The sequence below is a fragment of the Zalophus californianus genome, chromosome 4 (assembly GCF_009762305.2).
Source record: "Zalophus californianus isolate mZalCal1 chromosome 4, mZalCal1.pri.v2, whole genome shotgun sequence".
In the NCBI taxonomy this organism is placed as follows: Eukaryota; Metazoa; Chordata; class Mammalia; order Carnivora; family Otariidae; genus Zalophus; species Zalophus californianus.
Window position 1 is genome coordinate 27,635,782 of NC_045598.1, and position 19,819 is coordinate 27,655,600.

The 19,819-nt window shown below is 38.3% G+C and overlaps 1 protein-coding gene across 2 annotated transcripts in view; it reads left to right on the forward strand.

Moving 5' to 3' along the window:
• Positions 1 to 19,819, forward strand: part of LOC113929225 (protein argonaute-3) — a 127,445-nt gene that overhangs the window by 23,402 nt on the left and 84,224 nt on the right. The window contains exon 2 of one of the 2 annotated variants that reach the window (XM_027605945.2): positions 3,907 to 4,078. The exons of the other annotated variant lie outside the window; for it this stretch is intronic. Coding sequence (XP_027461746.1) covers positions 3,907 to 4,078 — 172 coding nt within the window. The remainder of the gene's footprint in view (positions 1 to 3,906; positions 4,079 to 19,819) is intronic. 2 annotated transcript variants of the gene reach the window in all.

The following is a 19,819-nucleotide window of genomic DNA, read 5'->3' on the forward strand; positions in this document are numbered from 1 at the left end:
TCCCCCTACTTGTGTTCCCTTTCTCGCTGTCTCTCTCTCTCTGTCAAATAAACAAATAAAATCTTAAAAAAAATGTGATTATCCTTTTGATATATTGCTAGATTTCCTTTGTTAACATTTTGTTTAGGATTTTTGCAGGTATATTCATGAATGGTATTGTCTTATGATTTTATTTATTTTCCTTTTTCATAATGTTTTTGTCAGGTTTTAGTTTCAGAGTTTTTCTGGCATCATATGTTGAATTGGGGTATATTTACTTTTTTCCTACTCTGGAAGATTGTATAAGATCAGTATTTTTTCCTTTATTTTTTATTATAATTTTTAAAGATTTTGTTTATTTGAGAGAGTGAGAGCAGAGAGAGAGCACAAACGGTGGGGAGGGGAAGAGGGAGAAACATACTCCCCGCTGAGCAGGGAGCCTGATGTGGGACTCCATCCCAGGACCCTGGGATCATGACCTAAGCCAAAGGCAGACGTTTAACTGACTGAGCCACCCAGGCGCCCAGTATTTTTTTCCTTTAATGTTTGCTATAATTTTATAGTGGGACCATCTGGATCTGGAATCTTTAGTGTATGCATGGAAATTTTTTTTTTAATTTTATTTTTAAATAATCTCTATACCAAACGTGGGGCTCAAACTCACAACCCGAGCATATACTCTACTGACTGAGCCAGCCAGGTGCCCCCTGGAAATATTTTTAATTGCAGGTTTCGTTTTTTCAGCAGCTATAGTTACAGGACTTTTCAGATATTTTTAAATGTAAGTTCATTCAGATAATAGTTATTAACTAAATGTATTGTATGAACTTCATTTAACAAAGCTACAACATTTTGAGCTTTAAAATCTTAATGCTGGGAACAGGCTCCACCGAGAGTCGCCTCAGTTTCCTGCTTCAACAGTGCTTGGACGGAACCCGACACTCGTCCCCCACCCTGGCCGGCCTCTCAGAGCCAGCCCTCCACCATCTCCTCATAGCGCCCTTGGACCGTCCCAAGGACCCCGCCGCCACCTCTTCTCAGCCGCCGCCATGACGACTGCGTCCCCCTCGCAGGTGTGCCAGAAATACCACCAGGACTCAGAAGCCGCCATCAACCACGAGCTTTACGCCTCCTATGTCTACCTGTCCATGTCTTACTACTTTGACCACGATGATGTGGCTTTGAAGAACTTTGCCAGATATTTTCTTCACCAATCTCATGAACGTGCCGAGAAACTGATGAAGCTGCAGAACCAACGAGGTGGCGGAATCTTCCTTCAGGACATCAAGAAACCAGACCGTGATGATTGGGAAAACGGGCTGAATGCAATGGAATGTGCATTACACTTGGAAAAGAGCATGAATCAGTCACTACTGGAACTGCACAAACTGGCCACTGATAAAAATGACCCCCATTTGTGTGACTTCATTGAGACTCATTACCTGAATGAGCAGGTGAAATCCAGCAAAGAATTGGGTGACCACATAACCAACCTGCGCAAGATGAGGGCTCCCGAATCTGGCATGACAGAGTATCTCCTTGATAAGCACACCTTGGGAAACAATGATAGTGAGAGCTAAGCCTTAGGCTGTCTTCCCAGAGCCACAAGGATGACTTCCTTGGTCACCAAGGCAGTGCATGCATGTTGGGGTTACGTTTACCTTTTCTATAAGTTGTACCAAAACATCTACTTAACTTCTTTCATTTGTACCATTCTTCAAATAAAGTAATTTGGTACCCAAAAAAAAAAAACTTAATGCTGGGGCGCCTGGGTGACTCAGTCGTTAAGTGTCTTGCCTTCGGCTCAGGTCATGATCCCAGGGTCCTGGGATCGAGCCCCACGTTAGGCTCCCCGCTCAGTGGGAAGCCTGAATTCTCCCTCTCCCACTCCCCCTGCTTGTGTTCCCTCTCTCGCTGTGTCTCTCTCTGTCAAATAAATAAATAAAATCTTAAAAAAAAAAATTTTAATGCTGGATGTCACTTTTTTTAAATGTCACAAAGTATACATAGCATTAAATTTACCATCTCAGCAGTTTTTTAGTGTACAATTCAGTGATATTTAAGTACATTCACACTGTGTGCAACTAATCTCCAGAACTCTTTCCATCTTGCAAAATTGCAACTCTACCCACTAAGCAGCAATTTCCCATTCTCCCTTTTCCCCAGCCCCTGGCAACCACCCTTGTATTTTTTGTCTCTGATTTTGACTACTATAGGTATTAATAAGTGGAATCATACAGTGTCCTTTTGTGATGTAACATAACATCTGCAAGGTTCATCTCTTAAAGAAATGTCAGAATTTCCTTCCTTTTTAAGGCTAATGTTCCATTATATGTATATACCACATTTTGTTTATCCATTCATCCATCAGTGGACACTAGGTTGCTTCCATCTTTTGGCTGTTGTGAATGATGGTGCTATGAGCAATGGTATATGGTTATCATTTCTACACTCTGCTTCAAATTCTTTTGGGTGTGTACACTGCAGTAGAATTGTTGGATCTTATAGTAATTCTATTTTTAATGTTTTGAGGAACCACAATATTGTTTTCCATCTTATATTTCTATCAACAGAGGACTTTCCAAATTTTACATACTTTCGTGTGTCAGTAACCTGTATTTCTCTGGTAATTTGTCTGTTTCACCAAATTTATTGACATAATGTTATGCCTTCAGTGTCTGTAGTGATAGCAGTTTTTTCACTTATATTATTTTTCCTCTTTTATTTTTTTTTTAAATATTTATTTGAGAGAGGGAGGGAACGCACTCACATGAGAGGGTGGAGAGGGGTGGGGCAGAGGGAGAGGAAGAAAATCTAAAGCGGACTCCCTGCTGAGTGTGGAGTCCTACATGGCTGGATCCCACGACCCTGACATCATGACCAGAGCCAAAATCAAGAGTCCTAGGTTTAACTGCCTGAGCCACCCAGGCACCCATCCTTCTCTTTTAAAAATCAGTGTTGGGGCACCTGCGTGGCTCAGTCGTTAAGCGTCTGCCTTTGGCTCAGGTCATGAGGGTCCTGGGTCCTGAGATCGAGCCCCGCATCGGGCTTCCTGCTCAGCGGGAAGCCTGCTTCTCCCTCTCCCACTCCCCCTGCTTGTGTTCCCTCTCTCGCTGTGTCTCTCTCTGTCAAATAAATAAAATCTTTAAAAAAAATAAAAATAAAACTCAGTGTTGCCTGGAGTTTATCAGTTTTATCTTTTCAAATAATTTTCAAAATACCCAATTTGCACTTTGTTGATTTTTCTTTTTCTTTTTTTTTTTAAGATTTATTTATTTATTTGAGAGAGAATGAGAGAGAGAGTACATGAGAGGGGGGAGGGTCAGAGGGAGAAGCAGGCTCCTTTGCTGAGCAGGGAGCCTGATGTGGGACTCGATCCCGGGACTCCAGGATCATGACCTGAGCCGAAGGCAGTCGATAACCAACTGAGCCGCCCAGGCGCCCCCTTTTTTTTTTATTTTTCTTGTTGTATTGATCCTTATATCATATTGTATTTTGTTCACTTGTTTTTTTTTTAAGATTTATTTATTTGACAGTGTCAAATAAATGTGTCTCTCTCTCTGTCAAATAAATAAAAAATCTTTAAAATAAATCTTTAAAAAAAATAAATTTACATTGTTGGTCTCACACTCTTTGGGTCTGGTTTGTGCTTGTTCATGCTCACCTGGGTTTATGTGATTGCTCTCCCTTCTTCCTACCCCTTCTGAAACAATTTTCCAGAGATACCGTTTTTTGTTTGTAAATCTATTTAACTGAGGAGAGTAATTTGGGGAGAAAAAAGTTGAAGTGTTAGAAATGCCATCTTTCAGCACTAAGCTTCAACCATTATCAGCTGTACTTAAAATTCTAATATATTCTGATAGACAAGATTATCAAATGCAGCTTATAACAGTGTCACTCTTTTTTTTTTTCCCCTCTCCCTGGCAGGACCCGTTGGGGCCCAGCCCCTACTCATGGTGCCCAGAAGACCTGGCTATGGCACCATGGGCAAACCCATTAAATTGCTGGCTAACTGTTTTCAAGTTGAAATCCCAAAGATTGATGTCTACCTCTATGAGGTAGATATTAAACCAGACAAGTGTCCTAGGAGAGTGAACAGGTAAGAATCATGAAGTCCTGGAGATTATTTTGCTGTTAGTATTTGTCTTTGCTTAGTAGTTATGTTTATTTTTCATATTTAATAACAATGATAATGTCTAACAGTTTGACCAAGAACAGGTGGTAATTTGTTTTGAAAGTGATTGTACTTCAGTGGTGTGATGTTGGGAAAAATCTACAGCCTTGAAATTTTCTCATTATACCACGAGCCTCACGTGTGTTCTCTGTGATAATAGAGAAGGTTCAAGTCCTTATGTGCTCTTGAAAGCACACTAAGCATCGTTTCCATTGCTGTCAGGTAATATATCTGTGCTTTCTTTTTTCCTCCCATCTCCACCCGCCACCTTACTTATCCCTTTAAAATGATGGGATGGTAGCAGTAGTGGGTAGAGTCAGTGGTTGTCATGTTTTATGCTTTCTGTTCTGATTCTCAACTCCTCTAACTTTCTCCTACATAGGAACAAGTATATATGATATATAAAGACTTATCAATCTGCTTTCAGTAAGCTGCTCTCTCACCTTCCCCAAATAATGTATGTATATGTGTATATACGTGTATTATATACACGTATGGTTGTGGTTTGGGTACTGGAATATAAAAGGAATTTATGATACGGTGTACACCATGAAGGAGGTTTTAAAAAACAAAGACTTATGGACAAAACATTTAGAAAACAGTGATATTCAACTTAGCATTTGGTTTGTACTATCAAATACCTCAGCCTTTTCTTATTCAGTAAGTATTATTATTTAAGAGTCTTCATTTAAGATATAGGTGGTTCTTGCTGTTAAGAAAACCTTAATTTAGATAAGAAACATGAAGTGAGGGGCACTAAGACACCTTGCGATAACATGTAATCATATTAATGTTATAATTAATGTGGACTGCAAAATTCTTTCTGAGGTCATCCCCTACGATAAAATATAGCTCCCTGTGGCCTACAGAATGACATCCTAAATTCACTATAGCATTCTCTGCTTAGTTTGGCTCTTATCTGTATCCTTCTCTATATTCTGCGGCTCTTATCTGGAATGCCTTCTCTGCCCATGTCTATCTGGCAAACTTCTATTATTCTATTATTTTTCAAGACATACCTTTTTTGGGCCACCTGGGTGGCTCAGTCATTAAGCGTCTGCCTTCAGCTCGGGTCATGATCCCAGGGTCCTGGTATTGAGCCCCGCATCGGGCTCCCTGCTCAGCGGGAAGCCTGCTTCTCCCTCTCCCACTCCCCCTGCTTGTGTTCCCTCTCTTGCTATGTCTCTTTCTGTCACATAAATGAATAAAATCTTAAAAAAAAAAAAACAACAGCTTTTTTTTTTTTTTTAAAGATTTTATTTATTAGCGAGAGATCACAAGCAGGGGGAGTGGCAGAAGGAGAGGGAGAAGCAGGCTCCCCGCTCAGCAGGGAGCCCAGTGTGGGGCTCCATCTCAGGACTCTGGGATCATTACCTGAGCTGAAGGCAAACGCTTAACTGAATGAGCCACCCAGCTGTCCCCAAGACATACCTTTTTAACTCTGTAGTCAGAGGCAGTTCATTCTTCTGTGACCGTATAGTATTCGGTGTACACTTCTTTAATAGTATTTTTACTGTTTTATGGTTACTTGTTGCTTCCCTCTTCTCCCAGTATAATATCTTTATGAAAAGAAATACTCTTTTTCATTATCTTTGTAGCCCTGATATTAGCTTGATGATTGGCACATAATAGTAGAGTGAATGAAAGGTTTATAAAAGTAAAATGAAATGAGTATGATGGTAGGGAACAGGAAAGAGAACTGGACATTATAAAGAGCTATCTGTGCCTAGATAGAGATTTTCAGTGCCCTACACTTCTCTCCTGAGGTCTCTAGGCTAGTCTTGGTCTTAGACTTCTTCCTCTCTCTCGGCTGTCTTTCTGCTAGCCATCATCCACTTACATGGACCTCTCTTCATGCTGCACTCTCAAGTTCATTTTTTCTTCTTTCTCAAAATTGGGGTGTTAATATGTAAATTTGAAGGATAATCCTGACCCTTCTGGGCTTTTTTTCTTAAGATTTTATTTATTTATTTGAGAGAGAGAGAGTGAGAGCGAGTGCACTCAAGCAAGGAGGGGAGGGGTAGAGGGAGAAAGGGACTCCCTGCTGAGCAGGGATCCCAACATGGGGCTCGATCCCATGATCTGAGCTGAAGGCAGACACTTAACTGACTGAGCCACCCAGGTGCCCCCTGACCCTTCTGTTTGATGTTTACATTTTTAAAAGGCATTTATTGGGGCACCTGGGTATCTCAGTCATTTAAGCATCTGACTCTTGATACCAGCTCAGGTCTCAATCTCAGAGTCATGAGTTCCAGCCCCACACTGGGCTCCATGTGGAGCCTACTTTAAAAAAAAAAAAAGGCATTTATTAATCTAAGTAAATCTCTTAATTGATAGAATGTCTAAGGCAGATATTTATCTTGTTTTGGTATTTCTTTTTTTTATAAGATTTTATTTATTAGCACAAGTGAGAGGAGGAACCAGAGGGGTAGGGAGAGGGAGAGGAAAATAATCTCAAGCAGACTCTGCGCGGAGCATGGAACATGATGTGGGGCTTGATCTCATGACATCTCACGACCCTGAGATCATGACCTGAGCTGGAACCAAGAGTCAGACGCTTAACTGACTGAGCCACCCAGACACCCCTAAGGCAGATATTTCTGAACTGAATTCCTTATTACTGCCTTTCCCCTTTGCCCTGCCCAAAAGAATCACCCCAAATTTTAGCAGTATATAGTAAAGAATTGTTGCAGGTTATTTATTAATTAGGAGAATTATATGATGAAAATGTTAGGAAAACAAAACTGCTTTAAAGACTCAGTCGTTAAGCACCTGCCTTCGGCTCAGGTCATGATCCCGGGGTCCTGGAATCGAGCCCCGCGTCAGGCTCCTTGCTCACCAGGAAGCCTGCTTCTCCCTCTCCCACTTCCCCTGCTTGTGTTCCCTCTCTCACTGTGTCTCTCTCTATCAAATAAATAAATAAAATCTTAAAAATAAAATAAAGACAAATGGGTTCGAATTGAGAGAATAATGGAGATGGAGGCTTGGGGCTTACACAGATGTCAGCGGAGGGTCTTTTAGTTTTTCAGAGGAATTCTGAGGGACTAATACAGTGGCAGTAATATTAGCTAAGAAAGAACAAAAGTATTAGATTTGTTCCTTCTCCTATCTTTTTGTTTTTGATAGGGGTAAGGGAGTTATTCTGTATTATGTAATTGGGGCATCTGGGTGGCTTAGTCGGTAAAGCAGCCAACTCTTGATCTTGGGGTCATGAGTTCACATCCCATGTTGGGTATGGAGCCTACTTTAAAAAAAAATTAAATAGTGTTAAGTTTCACATGTAGATGCTCAACATATTGGTTAAGTTTGAGAGAAAAATATATGTAATAAGTTGGTGTGTACATTCTGGTTTTTAATTTATGATCCTGTTGACTTCCCTAATTACATTTTGTCTTCAGGTTGCTTTGTCTTGTTTGCCAGTAGGAGTAAAGGATCTGTAATTTATATGTTTCCACAGGGAAATTTTTTATCCTGTATCTTTTATCTGAGTTTTCATAGGACCCCCAGGATTTCTTTGAGACTCTCAAAGGACATAAATCATCTTTCTACTTTGTTAATAATATTGACTTGATTTTATGTCAACATCTGCAAAACTTATTCCCTTTATTTCTTCAAAAGACTAGCTTTTATCTTCACCTTTTGCAATATTATTACATAACTAGTCAGTTAAAATTGTTGCTGGGCTTTTGAAATTGGTTCAGTTCCTACAAAAGATAGAAGGAACTAGATAGAAGTTGACAGTTCCTATTCCGTATTAGCTAAACAGTTATGGGCTAAAATGCCCCAGTATTTAAATCAACACGTAGGGGCACCTGGGTGGCTCAGCCGTTAAGCGTCTGCCTTCAGCTCAGGTCATTATTCCAGGGTCCTGGGATCGAGCCCCGCATCGGGCTCCCTGCTCAGCGGGAAGCCTGCTTCTCCCTCTCCCATTTCCCCTGCTTGTGTTCTGTCGCTCTTGCTGTCTCTCTTTCAAATAAATAAATAAAATATTTTTTAAAAAATCACGTAGGAGGTTTTTCTTGTCCATATGCCACATGCTCAAATATTTGGCACCATGGCATTAATCATAATAATAGACTAATGGGTTGTAGCCAAACAAGTTTCCACTTTAGTCAGAGGAGTTTTCTTGGACAAAATACCCAGGAAATGCTTGTGAGTCATTTTGTGAGTCAACTTCTCTACTTCAGATTTTCTCTCTGTTGCTTGTTTTGTCCTTTTCTTACCCCTTTAGGGTATCTGTGTGTAATCCTTTTTTGCCAATAAAATTTTGATTGAAAATGATCGTTTGGTAAGAGAACATGTTTGTTAAGCAGATTTTAAATGTTTCTAGTTTTTAAGAAGTGAATGATCTTAATAACTAAAAACCAAATATTTTTAGAACTATTATGACCTAGAATATAAATTCCGTAACTTGAGATTTTATGCGAGTTTGTCCAACTGCTAAATATGTATGGGGATAAACCTCAAATAGATTGTTAGGTACTTTTTTAAAATCATTAAGTAGTAACAGATACATGGGAAAAGTTGTAGCATTATTTTATAACTGCAAGATCTGTTTTAAACATGAATAAAGATTTGAAGGAATCTTGAAATAGTATTAGATTCTATTTGAATTTTTTTGGTTCAGTTTTCTTTTATAAATAAAACATTAATTGTACTATTATGATTACTGTTACTATTGTAATTTGTGATGGAGTGCCAAATATTTGTGCATATTACAGTTGTCATGCAGTACTGATGATTGAATTTTATTTATTTATTTATTTATTTTTAAAGATTTTATTTATTTGACAGAGGGAGACACAGTGAGAGAGGGAACACAAGTAGGGGGTATGGAAGAGGGAGAAGCAGGCTTCCCGCCAAGCAGGGAGCCTGATGTGGGGCTCGATCCCAGGACCGCGGGATCATGACCTGAGCTGAAGGCAGACGCTTAATGACTGAGCCACCCAGGCACCCCTGATGATTGAACTTTATTTTATTTTATTTTATTTATTTTTTTAAAGGTTTTATTTATTTGACAGAGAGAGACAATGCAAGAGAGGGAACACAAGCAGGGGGAGTAGGAGAGGGAGAAGTAGGCTTCCCGCTGAGTGGGGAACCTGATGTGAGGCTCGAGCCCAGGACCCTGGGATCATGACCTGAGCCAAAGGCAGATGCTTAACGACTGAGCCACCCAGGTGCCCCAGATGATTGAATTTTAGAAGGAAAAAATAAATCTATATTGAATCCATTTTGGCTTTTTTTTTTTAAGATTTTTTTTTTTTTTTTGGCAGAGAGAGAGCACAAGTAGGCATAGAGGCAGGCAGAGGGAGAGGGAGAAGCAGGCTCTCCACTGAGCAGGGAGCCCAATGTGGGGCTCGATCCCAGGGCCCTGGGATCATGACCTGAGGCGAAGGCAGCCTCTAAACCGACTGAGCCACCCAGGCGCCCCAATCCATTTGGCTTTTTTTTTTTTAATTTTTATTGTTATATCACCATACATTACATCATTAGTTTTTAATATAGTGTTCCATGATTCATTGTTTGTGCATAGTACCCAGTGCTCCATGCAGAACGTGCCCTCTTTAATCCCCATCACCAGGCTAACCCATCTCCCCACCCCTCTCCCCCATTTTGGCTTTTAATTGGAAATCTCAGATCAGAGTGTTGTAAACAACTCCCTTTCTGCTGTTATTAGGAATGTCATTGGCACAGTGTTGTAAATAGGTAATTTGCCAAGAGAGGGACATACTTTTTAAAAATAACTTCATTTATATGAAATTCACATACTATAAAATTCACTCATTTAAAGTGTACAATTCAGTGGTTTTTAATGTGTTCAAAGCGATGACGTACAACCCCAATCACCACAATCAAAATTTAGAACATTTCATCCTCCGAAAAAGAAATCCCATTATGGGCTCCTGGGTGGGTCAGTCTGTTAAGCGGCTGCCTTTGGCTCAGGTCATGATCTCAGGGTTCTGGCATCAAGCCCTTCAGTGGGCTCCCTGCTCAATGGGGAGTCTGCTTCTCCATCTCCCTCTGCCCCTCCCCCTCCTCATGTGCTTGCTCTCTCTCAAATGAATAAATAAAATCTTTAAAAGAAGAAGAAGAAGAAAGAAACCCCATTACTCCTTACTAGTCACTCATCATTGCCTCCCCAGCCCCACCCCATAACCCCTGCCAGCCACTAATGTACATTGTCTCTATAGATTTGCCTTTTCTGGGCATTTCATATAAATGGAATCATATAATACATGGCCATTTGTGTGAATGACCTCTTTCACTCGATGTGTTTTCAAAGTTCATATTGTAGCGTGTATCAGTAATACTGAATATTATTCTGTTGTGTGGATAGTTTATTGATTCATCAGTTGATGGACATGTGAGTCTTTTGCACTTTGGGGCTGTAATGAATAATGCTGTGTACATTTATGTGTATAAGGTCTTGTGTGGACATGTGTTTTCATTTCTTTTGGGTGTATTGCTGAGAGTGGAATGATTTGGTAATTCTGTTTAAACTTTTGAGGAACTGCCAGACTCTCCAAATTGGCTGCATCATTTTACATTCCCACTAGCAGTATATGATGATTCAAGCATCTCCATATCCTTACCACTATTTGTTATATATTTTTTTTATTATAGCCATCCTAGGAGTTTTAGGTAGTATCTCATTGTTATTTTGATTTGCAGTTCCCTGATGGTTGATGTTGGGCATGTTTTCATGTACTTATTGGCCTTTTGTATATCTTTGGAGAAATGTCTATTCAAGTCCTTTGCCCATTTTTAAGTTGGATAATTTGTCTTTTTGTTATTGAGTTATAGGAATTCTTTATAGGTATAGTTAAAAGTCCCTTATCAGATGTAATGATGTGTAAAAATGTTCTCTCTTTCTGCCTGTTGCCTTTCACTTTCTTGATGATGTCTTTTGAAACATATTTTTTATTTTGAATAAGAACATTTAATTTTTTATTTTGCCAGTTGTCCTTTTGGTGTCATACCTATAGAGGAGTATACTTCTGATTAAAATGCTTTACAAAATATAACCCAGAAAACACTGCTGGTGAAAATCAAACAGTGTAGTTTTGAGTATTTAGCTGTCTTAGTATATGTCAGTCAATAAGAAAGTTTTATTTTCCTTGTTAGTTAATGACTTGGAAGATAGGAAAGCTAACAGATGGTGATTATTTTAAATTTCAAAAATTCTTTTAAGTAGCATCTAAATAAATTCATAGTAGTCTTCTAGCTAATATTTCTATAATTATTTGAAGTTCAAAGATACTTTTACAAATAAATATGTTCCTAAACATCAGGGGCTAATAGGTAGGGTTTGTTCCTAACATCTATCCATTTGTGTGGATTTAAATTATAGTAATAGCTGTATAGTATTGTTTTGGATGTAGCATGATTTGCTTATTTTTAGTCTGCTCTACTTTTTTCTTTTTCTTTCTTTTTTTTTTTTTTTTACTTTTTTCTTACATTGAGTTAAATCAATTCAAACCAGTTGTCTTGATATACCAAATGGTTATACCAAGGTAGAATGCTGTTTGGTACGGGATTTAAAGAGTCTGTGGACCCTGACTGGAATTAAAATTTTAAATTCTGCAGTAACTTTTAAAATTCAAATATCATTTTAGCATCTTCCCTATGTTTTCATTAACTATTTAACTTTTGGTGCCCCTTTTTTGTATCAGGTACGGTGCTAGGAGATAACAAGGTAAATAAGATCGATCCCTGCTAGAGATTTCATAATCTGTATGTAATGACAAGTTCTGTGAGATATGCATTATGTGCTGTGATGAAAGAGCAATGATTCCTGCTTTTAGTTAGGAAGATGGGATATATGACGTGGTATCTGAACTAAATAGTAGAACAGAGAAGAAAGAATAATGTATATAGAGTGGACATTGCAGAATCATGACATGTTTGTAACAGAAATAGGCCAGTATGAATAGAGTAGCTTATGAAGGGTCTTTTTTTTTTTTTAAGATTTATTTATTTATTTATTTATTTATTTGAGAGGAAGAGAGAATGGGGGTGGGGAGGGGAGAGGGAGAGAAAGAATCTCAAGCAGAGTCTCTGCTGAGCATGGAGCCAGACACGGGGCTGGATTTCACAACCCTGAGATTATGACCCGAGCCAAAATCAAGAGTTGGACACTCAAGCACCTGAGCCACCCAGGCACCCCAACAAAGGGTCTCAAATCCATACTAAGGCTTGTGAATTCAGAAACAGTGGAGAGCCACTGGAGGCTTTGAGCACATGAGGAACATCTGTATTTAAAAGCATAACTAATGGCAGTGTGGCAAATGAATTAGAAAAGAGAAAGACCAGGGGCACCTGGGGGGCTCAGTTGGTTAAGCGTCTGCCTTTGGCTCAGGTCATGATCTCAGGGTCCTGGGATCTAACCCCGCGTCCAGCAACCTGCTCAGAGGGGAGTCTGCTAAACCCTCTCCCTCTGCCCTCCCCCTGCTCGTGCTCCCTCTCTCTCACTCTCTCTCTCAAATGAATAAGTAAAATCTTTTAAATTAAAAAAAAAGAGAAAGACCGTAGTTCTGAAGAACACTGGGAAGGCTGTTTGCAGTAGTCTAGATCAGTGGTCTTCAAATCTTTGATTACTCATCCCCATTAGTTAAAATATGTTTGACCATGGACTGAACAATAAATAGATAAGTAAATGTATATGCACACATTTAAAGGTTTTAAATTTATAGAAATGTACCACTATTCTAACATATTATAACTATAGAAAAATTAAAGGCAGGAAACAATATTTTGAAATAAACTATTTAAAAATATATTTAATAATTTGAAAATTTCAGGTTCATGTACCAAAAACCTGATAGAATATATGCCACACACTTGAACTGAAATAAGTAGCAACATGCTAAAAATGAATGAATGAGAGTGCCACTGTTGATTCTTTTTTTTTAACTTGAAATATAGTTGACATACAATGTTATATTAGTTTTAAATATACAACATAGTGATTTGACAACTCTGTGTGTTATGCTGTGCTCATCAAGACGAGTGTAGTTAACATCTACCATACAATGTTGCTGCAGTACATTGTTAACTCTTACATGTTGCAGAAGTCCTATTATTCTCTTAGGGTTCCTGGTGCACCATATGTTACATCTGATCATCTGACATGGGCTAAGTGAAGACCTCAGTGTCAATCCATATTCACGAATGTTAGTAAATCTTAATTTCTCATTATTAGATGAAAATTAAATATAAATACTTACTTTTTCCCCTCATACTCTAGCATATCCCATAGCATCTCTGATACGTACTTTTCTAGATTAGAGGTAGTGTTTTCTAAGACTTAACTACCAGCAGTGGCAGTGGGGATGAAGGAAGAGCTTTAGATGTAACATTTAGAAGAATGAATAATTTAGCTGTGGAGGGAAAGGGAAGAGAGAAGAATGGCTTCATTGTTCCTAGTTTGTGCAATAGTGATGGCTTTAACAGAAATATAGATGGTGAAAGGACCAAGTTTTTTATTTTCTGTTTTGGATATTTGGAGGTTGAATTGTATAAGAAACATCAAAGTAGAGAGGTTCAGTAGATTATTGGAAATAAGTGCTTAGAGCTCAGGAAATAAGTCAAGATAGAGATTAAGATTTGAGATGTGTCAGCATATACGTGATAGTTAAAAGCTAGGGAAGGTGAGCAGAGTCAAGATAAGAAGATTGAGAATGGATCTCTGGGGATACTGTTGTTTTCAGTTTTGCCAGTGAAGACACTTAGATTGGAAAAGTAGGAGAACCGGACAAAGTATAAGCTGTTTCAGAGAAGGTAAAGAAAGGATCATGATTTTCAAGGATCGATCACAGTGGCAAATGCTAAAAGAAGCCGGGGTGTAAAAGCTGAAAAGAGACCATGTCTTTTAAGAAGTCAGTGGTGGCCTAAAGGAGAAGTGTTCTAGAATAGAGTTGTTAGTGTAAGCCAGATTGAGTTAAAAAATGATTTCTCAATCTAAAGTAATCTGTCAGTTATCTGTGAATACTAGGAATGTTTACTCCACTGGATTAGCAAGTGTAGTTATATAAAATTATGAAAGAATTCATACCCATGTTAAGTGATTTGAAGGTAGTTTTTAGTAGAATGCTCTGGTGTATTACAGATTTTATATTATAAAATACTAAAAATTTTATCTAAAGTATATAATGCCTTTCTTCTGTACTCTGTGTCTTTTAAACTTTATCTTGATGCAAAAGTATTCATTGGCTACCTTCTCTGTTACTTATTGAAGAGTTCTGAAGATAAATTCAAGGTTGGAAGGATACAAGGAGAGACTGCCAGCCGTTTTAGTTGTGTTTTATAAGCCGCCTCTGGGTGATTTTACCATCTTGTTATACCTTCGCAGTCTTCCTTCTTTCTGTCTATACTATAGTGACAGATTAATGTATTGTAGCTATGAATACTAACTAATGTGAATAGTCACTTTCAGGGGAAAATATTGTTTCATGTCTTCTCGTATCAACTAAAATATTTCCCATTCTTCCTTTTGGGAGCAGAGAATAAGCAATAACTAGAAATGAGATGAAGGTGGGTCTCTATGAGCATATAGAACAATTAATGAAAATAATTTCTTCTTCTTTTTACATTAAAATTTCCCTCTCCTACCATTTTTCTGCTGCATGAGTCAGGTGGTAAAGTGGAACTTACTGAAACCAATATTAAATTTTACTTTACAGTCTGTGCACCAGAGCATGATGGAGTCAAAAGACTTGGTACCAGAATGTAGGAAGTGGTGGTTGAGGTAAGAGTGGGAAAGGTAGGCTGTAGCCCTTTGTAAAACCTAATGTACTCAGGTAGGTTCCATTTTTGTAGTAATCGCCAGATATTCTTAAGGATTTTTAAATTCTATCCCGAAGTTCTACAAAAATGCATCATATTATACTCTGCAAGAATTCTTTCCTTCTCAGACCAAGGTCTTTAGTCAAAGGAAGCTACTAAAGATTGGCTACAAGTTCTTATCCCCATTTACTCAGATTTTCTTTCCCAAATTGCTTTCCTAAATACTGCTTTAGAAGTTAAAATATTTTGCGTATTTTGATAATTGTAATTTAACTACAGTATACACTTAAATGTTGTGCTAAGGGGCGCCTGGGTGGCTCAGTCGGTTAAGCGGCTTCCTTCAGCTCAGGTCATGATCCCAGGGTCCTGGGATCGAGCCCCATGTCGGGCTCCTTGCTCAGTGGGAAGCCTGCTTCTCCCTTCCCCACTCCCCCTGCTTGTTTTCCCTCTCTTGCTGTCTCTCTCTCTGTCAAATAAATACAATCTTAAAAAAAAAAAAAAAGTTGTGCTAAAATTTCTACATTTGAACAAAAGATCAAAGGATTCTCCCCCATTGTTATAATAAAAAACAACTGCACCTAAGACAAAGACAGTTGCACAACTGTGACATAGAAAATTCAGTTCACAGTTTATGTCAATTACCAGAATTTAGTCTCTGTATTAATTTACTTTGATACTAATACATTGTGGTGTATCTGTTTGTTGTTTGGAAGACTTCAATATTTCAATATAGTCTTGAAGTATATTTGTGAGATAATTATGCTTAAATTTTTATATAAAAATAGTATCATATATATTTGCTTTTGCCCCAAAAGTACTTTCATTAATATCCCATATGGTCCCTGTAACAGCCCAGAGACTATTATCCCATTTTTATTGATGAAGGAACTAAAGTCAGAGAGGCAAGGTAACTTTCATAACAACCTAGTGGCAGAGTGGGACTAAAAATTCATGTCTACTTACTTCTCTTCCAGTGCTTATGTTAGCACATGTAAAGGTTTCTCAAATTGACAATTTCCCAATTCAAATTTTCTTCATAATACAGTGAGCACCTTTGCTGCTGTCGCTGAATAGATGACTAAATTACTATTTTAGAGTTTTTCTTTAGTTCCACATTCCTGCCTGATGAACATTCTAATATATTACCCTTTGTCATGGTATCTTTTGAGATAACAAGTGAAAATTTGCAGTTCCTTGATTTGTCATTTTCTTAACTTGCATACTGAAGTTTCATTAAAACTCTAAATATGGGGCGCCTGGGTGGCTCAGTCGGTTAAGCGACTGCCTTCGGCTCAGGTCATGATCCTGGAGTCCTGGGATCGAGTCCCACATCGGGCTCCTCGCTCAGCGGGGAGTCTGCTTCTCCCTCTGACCCTCCTCCCTCTCGTGCTCTCTATCTCTCATTCTCTCTCAAATAAATAAATAAAATCTTAAAAAAAAACAAAAAAACAATATGGTGGCGCCTGGGTGGCTCAGTTGTTAAGCATCTGCTTTTGGCTCAGGTCATGATCCCAGAGTCCTGGGATCAGATCGAGCCCTGTATCGGGCTCCCTGCTCTGTGAAAAGCCTGCTTCTCCCTCTCTCACTACCCCTGTTTGTGTTCCTTCTCTTGCTTTCTCTCTCTCTCTGTTAAATAAATTAAAAAAAAAAAAAACCTTTAAATATATCAGTTACATCATCTTAGTGAGAAATTAAAGAGACATGATAATAAATGATGGTCCTTAGAAAAGCTGATTCTAGCCTATGTTTCCCTTTGAAACATAGGTTTTAGCAGTTATGCATTTAAAAGTAATATAATGTTAGAATTGCCCAGTGTATATAGAATTCTAACACCATTCTATTAAGGCTCTGAGAGTTTGAGTTCAGTGTTTAGTGTAATTATTCATAAAGAAGTTTTTATATCTGATGCCATGATAAAATCTGCAGTGTTTCATTATTTGGTATTCTCCTATTTAGATTTTACTGTTAGAGGGGATTGCAGAGATTATTCATCTCAGCCTTCTGGTTGGCATCTTCTAGTTGGTATCTTCCATGACATAACTGCTCCTTGAGCTGTTCTAGCAAGGATGACCTTAGGTACTCTATAAGATAGTATAATCCACTTGTGAATAATTCTGGTGGGAAATTTTTGCTCCAAGTCTAGCTCCTTGTATCTTTCCAGTTATTTGTGAGTTCTGTCCTAATTCTGTCCTTTCATACAAGGTAGATTTTCTGCTTAGTTCAACAATATGAGGGTGCCTGGGTGGCTCAGTTAAGTGCCTGCCTTTGGCTCAGGTCATGGTCCCAGGGTCCTCGGATCGAGCCCCACATTGCGCTCCCTGCTCAGCGGATAGCCTGCTTCTCCCTCTCCCACTCCCCCTGCTTGTGTTCCCTCTCTCACTGTGTCTCTGTCTGTCAAATAAATAAAATCTTTAAAAAAAAAACAATATGACAGTCCATCAAAATACCCGGAGGCTTCTCTAGTTTTCTTTGAGTCTTTCCTATTCCAGACTTGAAGTCCTTAGTTTGGTTTATTTTTACTCATGTTACATGAATTTCTATCAGAAAAAAAAAATTAGAAAAAAAATTTTCTATCTGGTTATGTTTCATTTTTTTAGGGTCTTAAATTTTTCCAAATTGAACAGAGTACTTCAGAATGTGAAATGACTATATAATATGATGGGATGGTTACATGCTTTATACTGGGCACTTAAATATGTGCAACCTAATTTTTTTAATTTTGAGGAAGCTACATCCAACTATTAGCTCATTCTGGACTTAAGAGTCACCTAAAGCCCCTTTCCACAAAAGCAGTGAGTAAGTTCACATCCTCTAATCTGTTCTTTTTGCAGTTGAGCTTTTTAAACAGAAATGTTTAGATTTTACAATTGCCCCATTATATTTCATCTTCATTGAGTTCATTATTGTAGTGTTTAGTAACATTTAACATGCTCGTTTGTTTTTAGGATACTAACAGTGTCTCCCAAGTACGTATAATTTGAGGGCTTCTTAATTAACAGGTATTTTATTCTTATTTACTGTATGTAGAGCACTAGATATATTTCTTTTGTTGTATGGTATTGATAGTTTGGGGGGACCACTTTAGAAGTTTATTCTGATTAAAAGTTTCCGTGAATGTCCTAGTTAACTTAGAAAAAGAAAAGGAACTTGCCCTGCCCCATGTTATAGTATTATAAAACACTTCAGTAATTGTGAAAACATACGATACTTGTTTAAGAACAGACAGGCCACTGGGACAATATAGAGACTCAAGAGCCAGATTCATTTATATGTTGAGAACTTATAAGATAAAAATGGCATTTGATTTATTTTATTTTAACATTGCGCTCAAAGTCATGACCGTGAGATCGAGACCTGAGCCAAGATCATGAGTCGGACACTTAACCAACTGAGCCACCCAGGCATCCCAAAAAATGCCATTTTAAATTGACTGGTTATGTATAGACGATTTAGTAGGCAGTGTGGGACCACTGGTTTACTATATGGAGAAAAATAAAAGAGTCTTTATATAACACTGTTTATAAAGAAAGACCTCAGATGGATTAATGGCCAAAATAATATAGATAAAACTATATATAGATAGATAACTATAGATAGATATAAAACTATATAAATAACTATATGTAGACAAAACTATAGTTGATAAAACACTGATTTAGTATTAGGAAAGTAATTCTCTTTTTTTTTAAGATTTTATTTATTTGAGAGAAAGTGAGAGACAGAGCATGGGCGGAGGGGGAGGGGCGGAGGGAGAGGGACAAACAGACTTCCCACTGAGCAGAGAGCCTGATGCAGGGCTCAAAAGCATCAGGGGGCACCTGGGTGGCTCAGTCGTTAAGCGTCTGCCTTCGGCTCAGGTCATGATCCCGGGGTCCTGGGATCGAGCCCCGCATCGGGCTCCCTGCTCAGCAGGAAGCCTGCTGCTCCCTCTCCTACTCCCCCTGCTTGTGTTCCCTCTCTCGCTGTGTCTCTCTGTCAAATAAATAAATAAAATCTTAAAAAAAAAAGGCATGAAATCATAAGGTGAAAAATGATTCATTTGAAGATACAATATTAAAGATTTCAGTTCGATAAATACATAGATATTGTTAACAGGCAGATAACATTTGGAAGATATTTGCAGTAACTAAACCTGTTAATAAATTAATATCTGGACTATCAGGCTATCAGAGAAACTCCTTTAATTCAACAAGAAGGCTGGGGCCCCAGTAGAAAAATGAGCAAAGGAAACAAGAGGGAATTAACAAAAGAAACAGGCACATGAAGGAATGCTCAAATTCATTAGGAATAGAAATCCCAATTAAAATAAAATTTTAGTTTTACCTGCTAGGCTAGCAAAAAATGCAAAGTAGAGCTGGATAATACCAAATCTTGTCTGGGATATGGGGAAATAGGAACCTCCAGGAATGTAGATTGTATAGCCACTCTGGAGAGCAGTTTGGCAGTTCTTCATCATTTGGTTGATAAAATTCACTTGGACCTAACAGTTTCATTCCTGGGCATATAACCAGAGATTAATTCTCACACAAGTCCATAAAGGGGTATAGTAAGAGATGCTGCATTACCCCATTGTTTTTGGTGGCTGGCAGTTAAAGTCTGCATTGTTGGGTGAATGGATAGACAACATATGGAGTACTTTGCATCAATCAGAAACAATGAACCACGTGTCCCACAGAAATATGAATACATTTTAAAAACCTAGATAAAGGTGGGAATATAAGCAAACAGAAGGATGTTCATCAGACACATTAGAAGAAATAACTTATTGGGAAGAAGAGAGCTTAGGAAATGGAGGTGGAAGGAAAAAAGAGAGGTTACATACAGATGAATGGTTAAAATAAGCCATGAATCGAGGAGTATGATTAACTTTTTTGTCTGGGA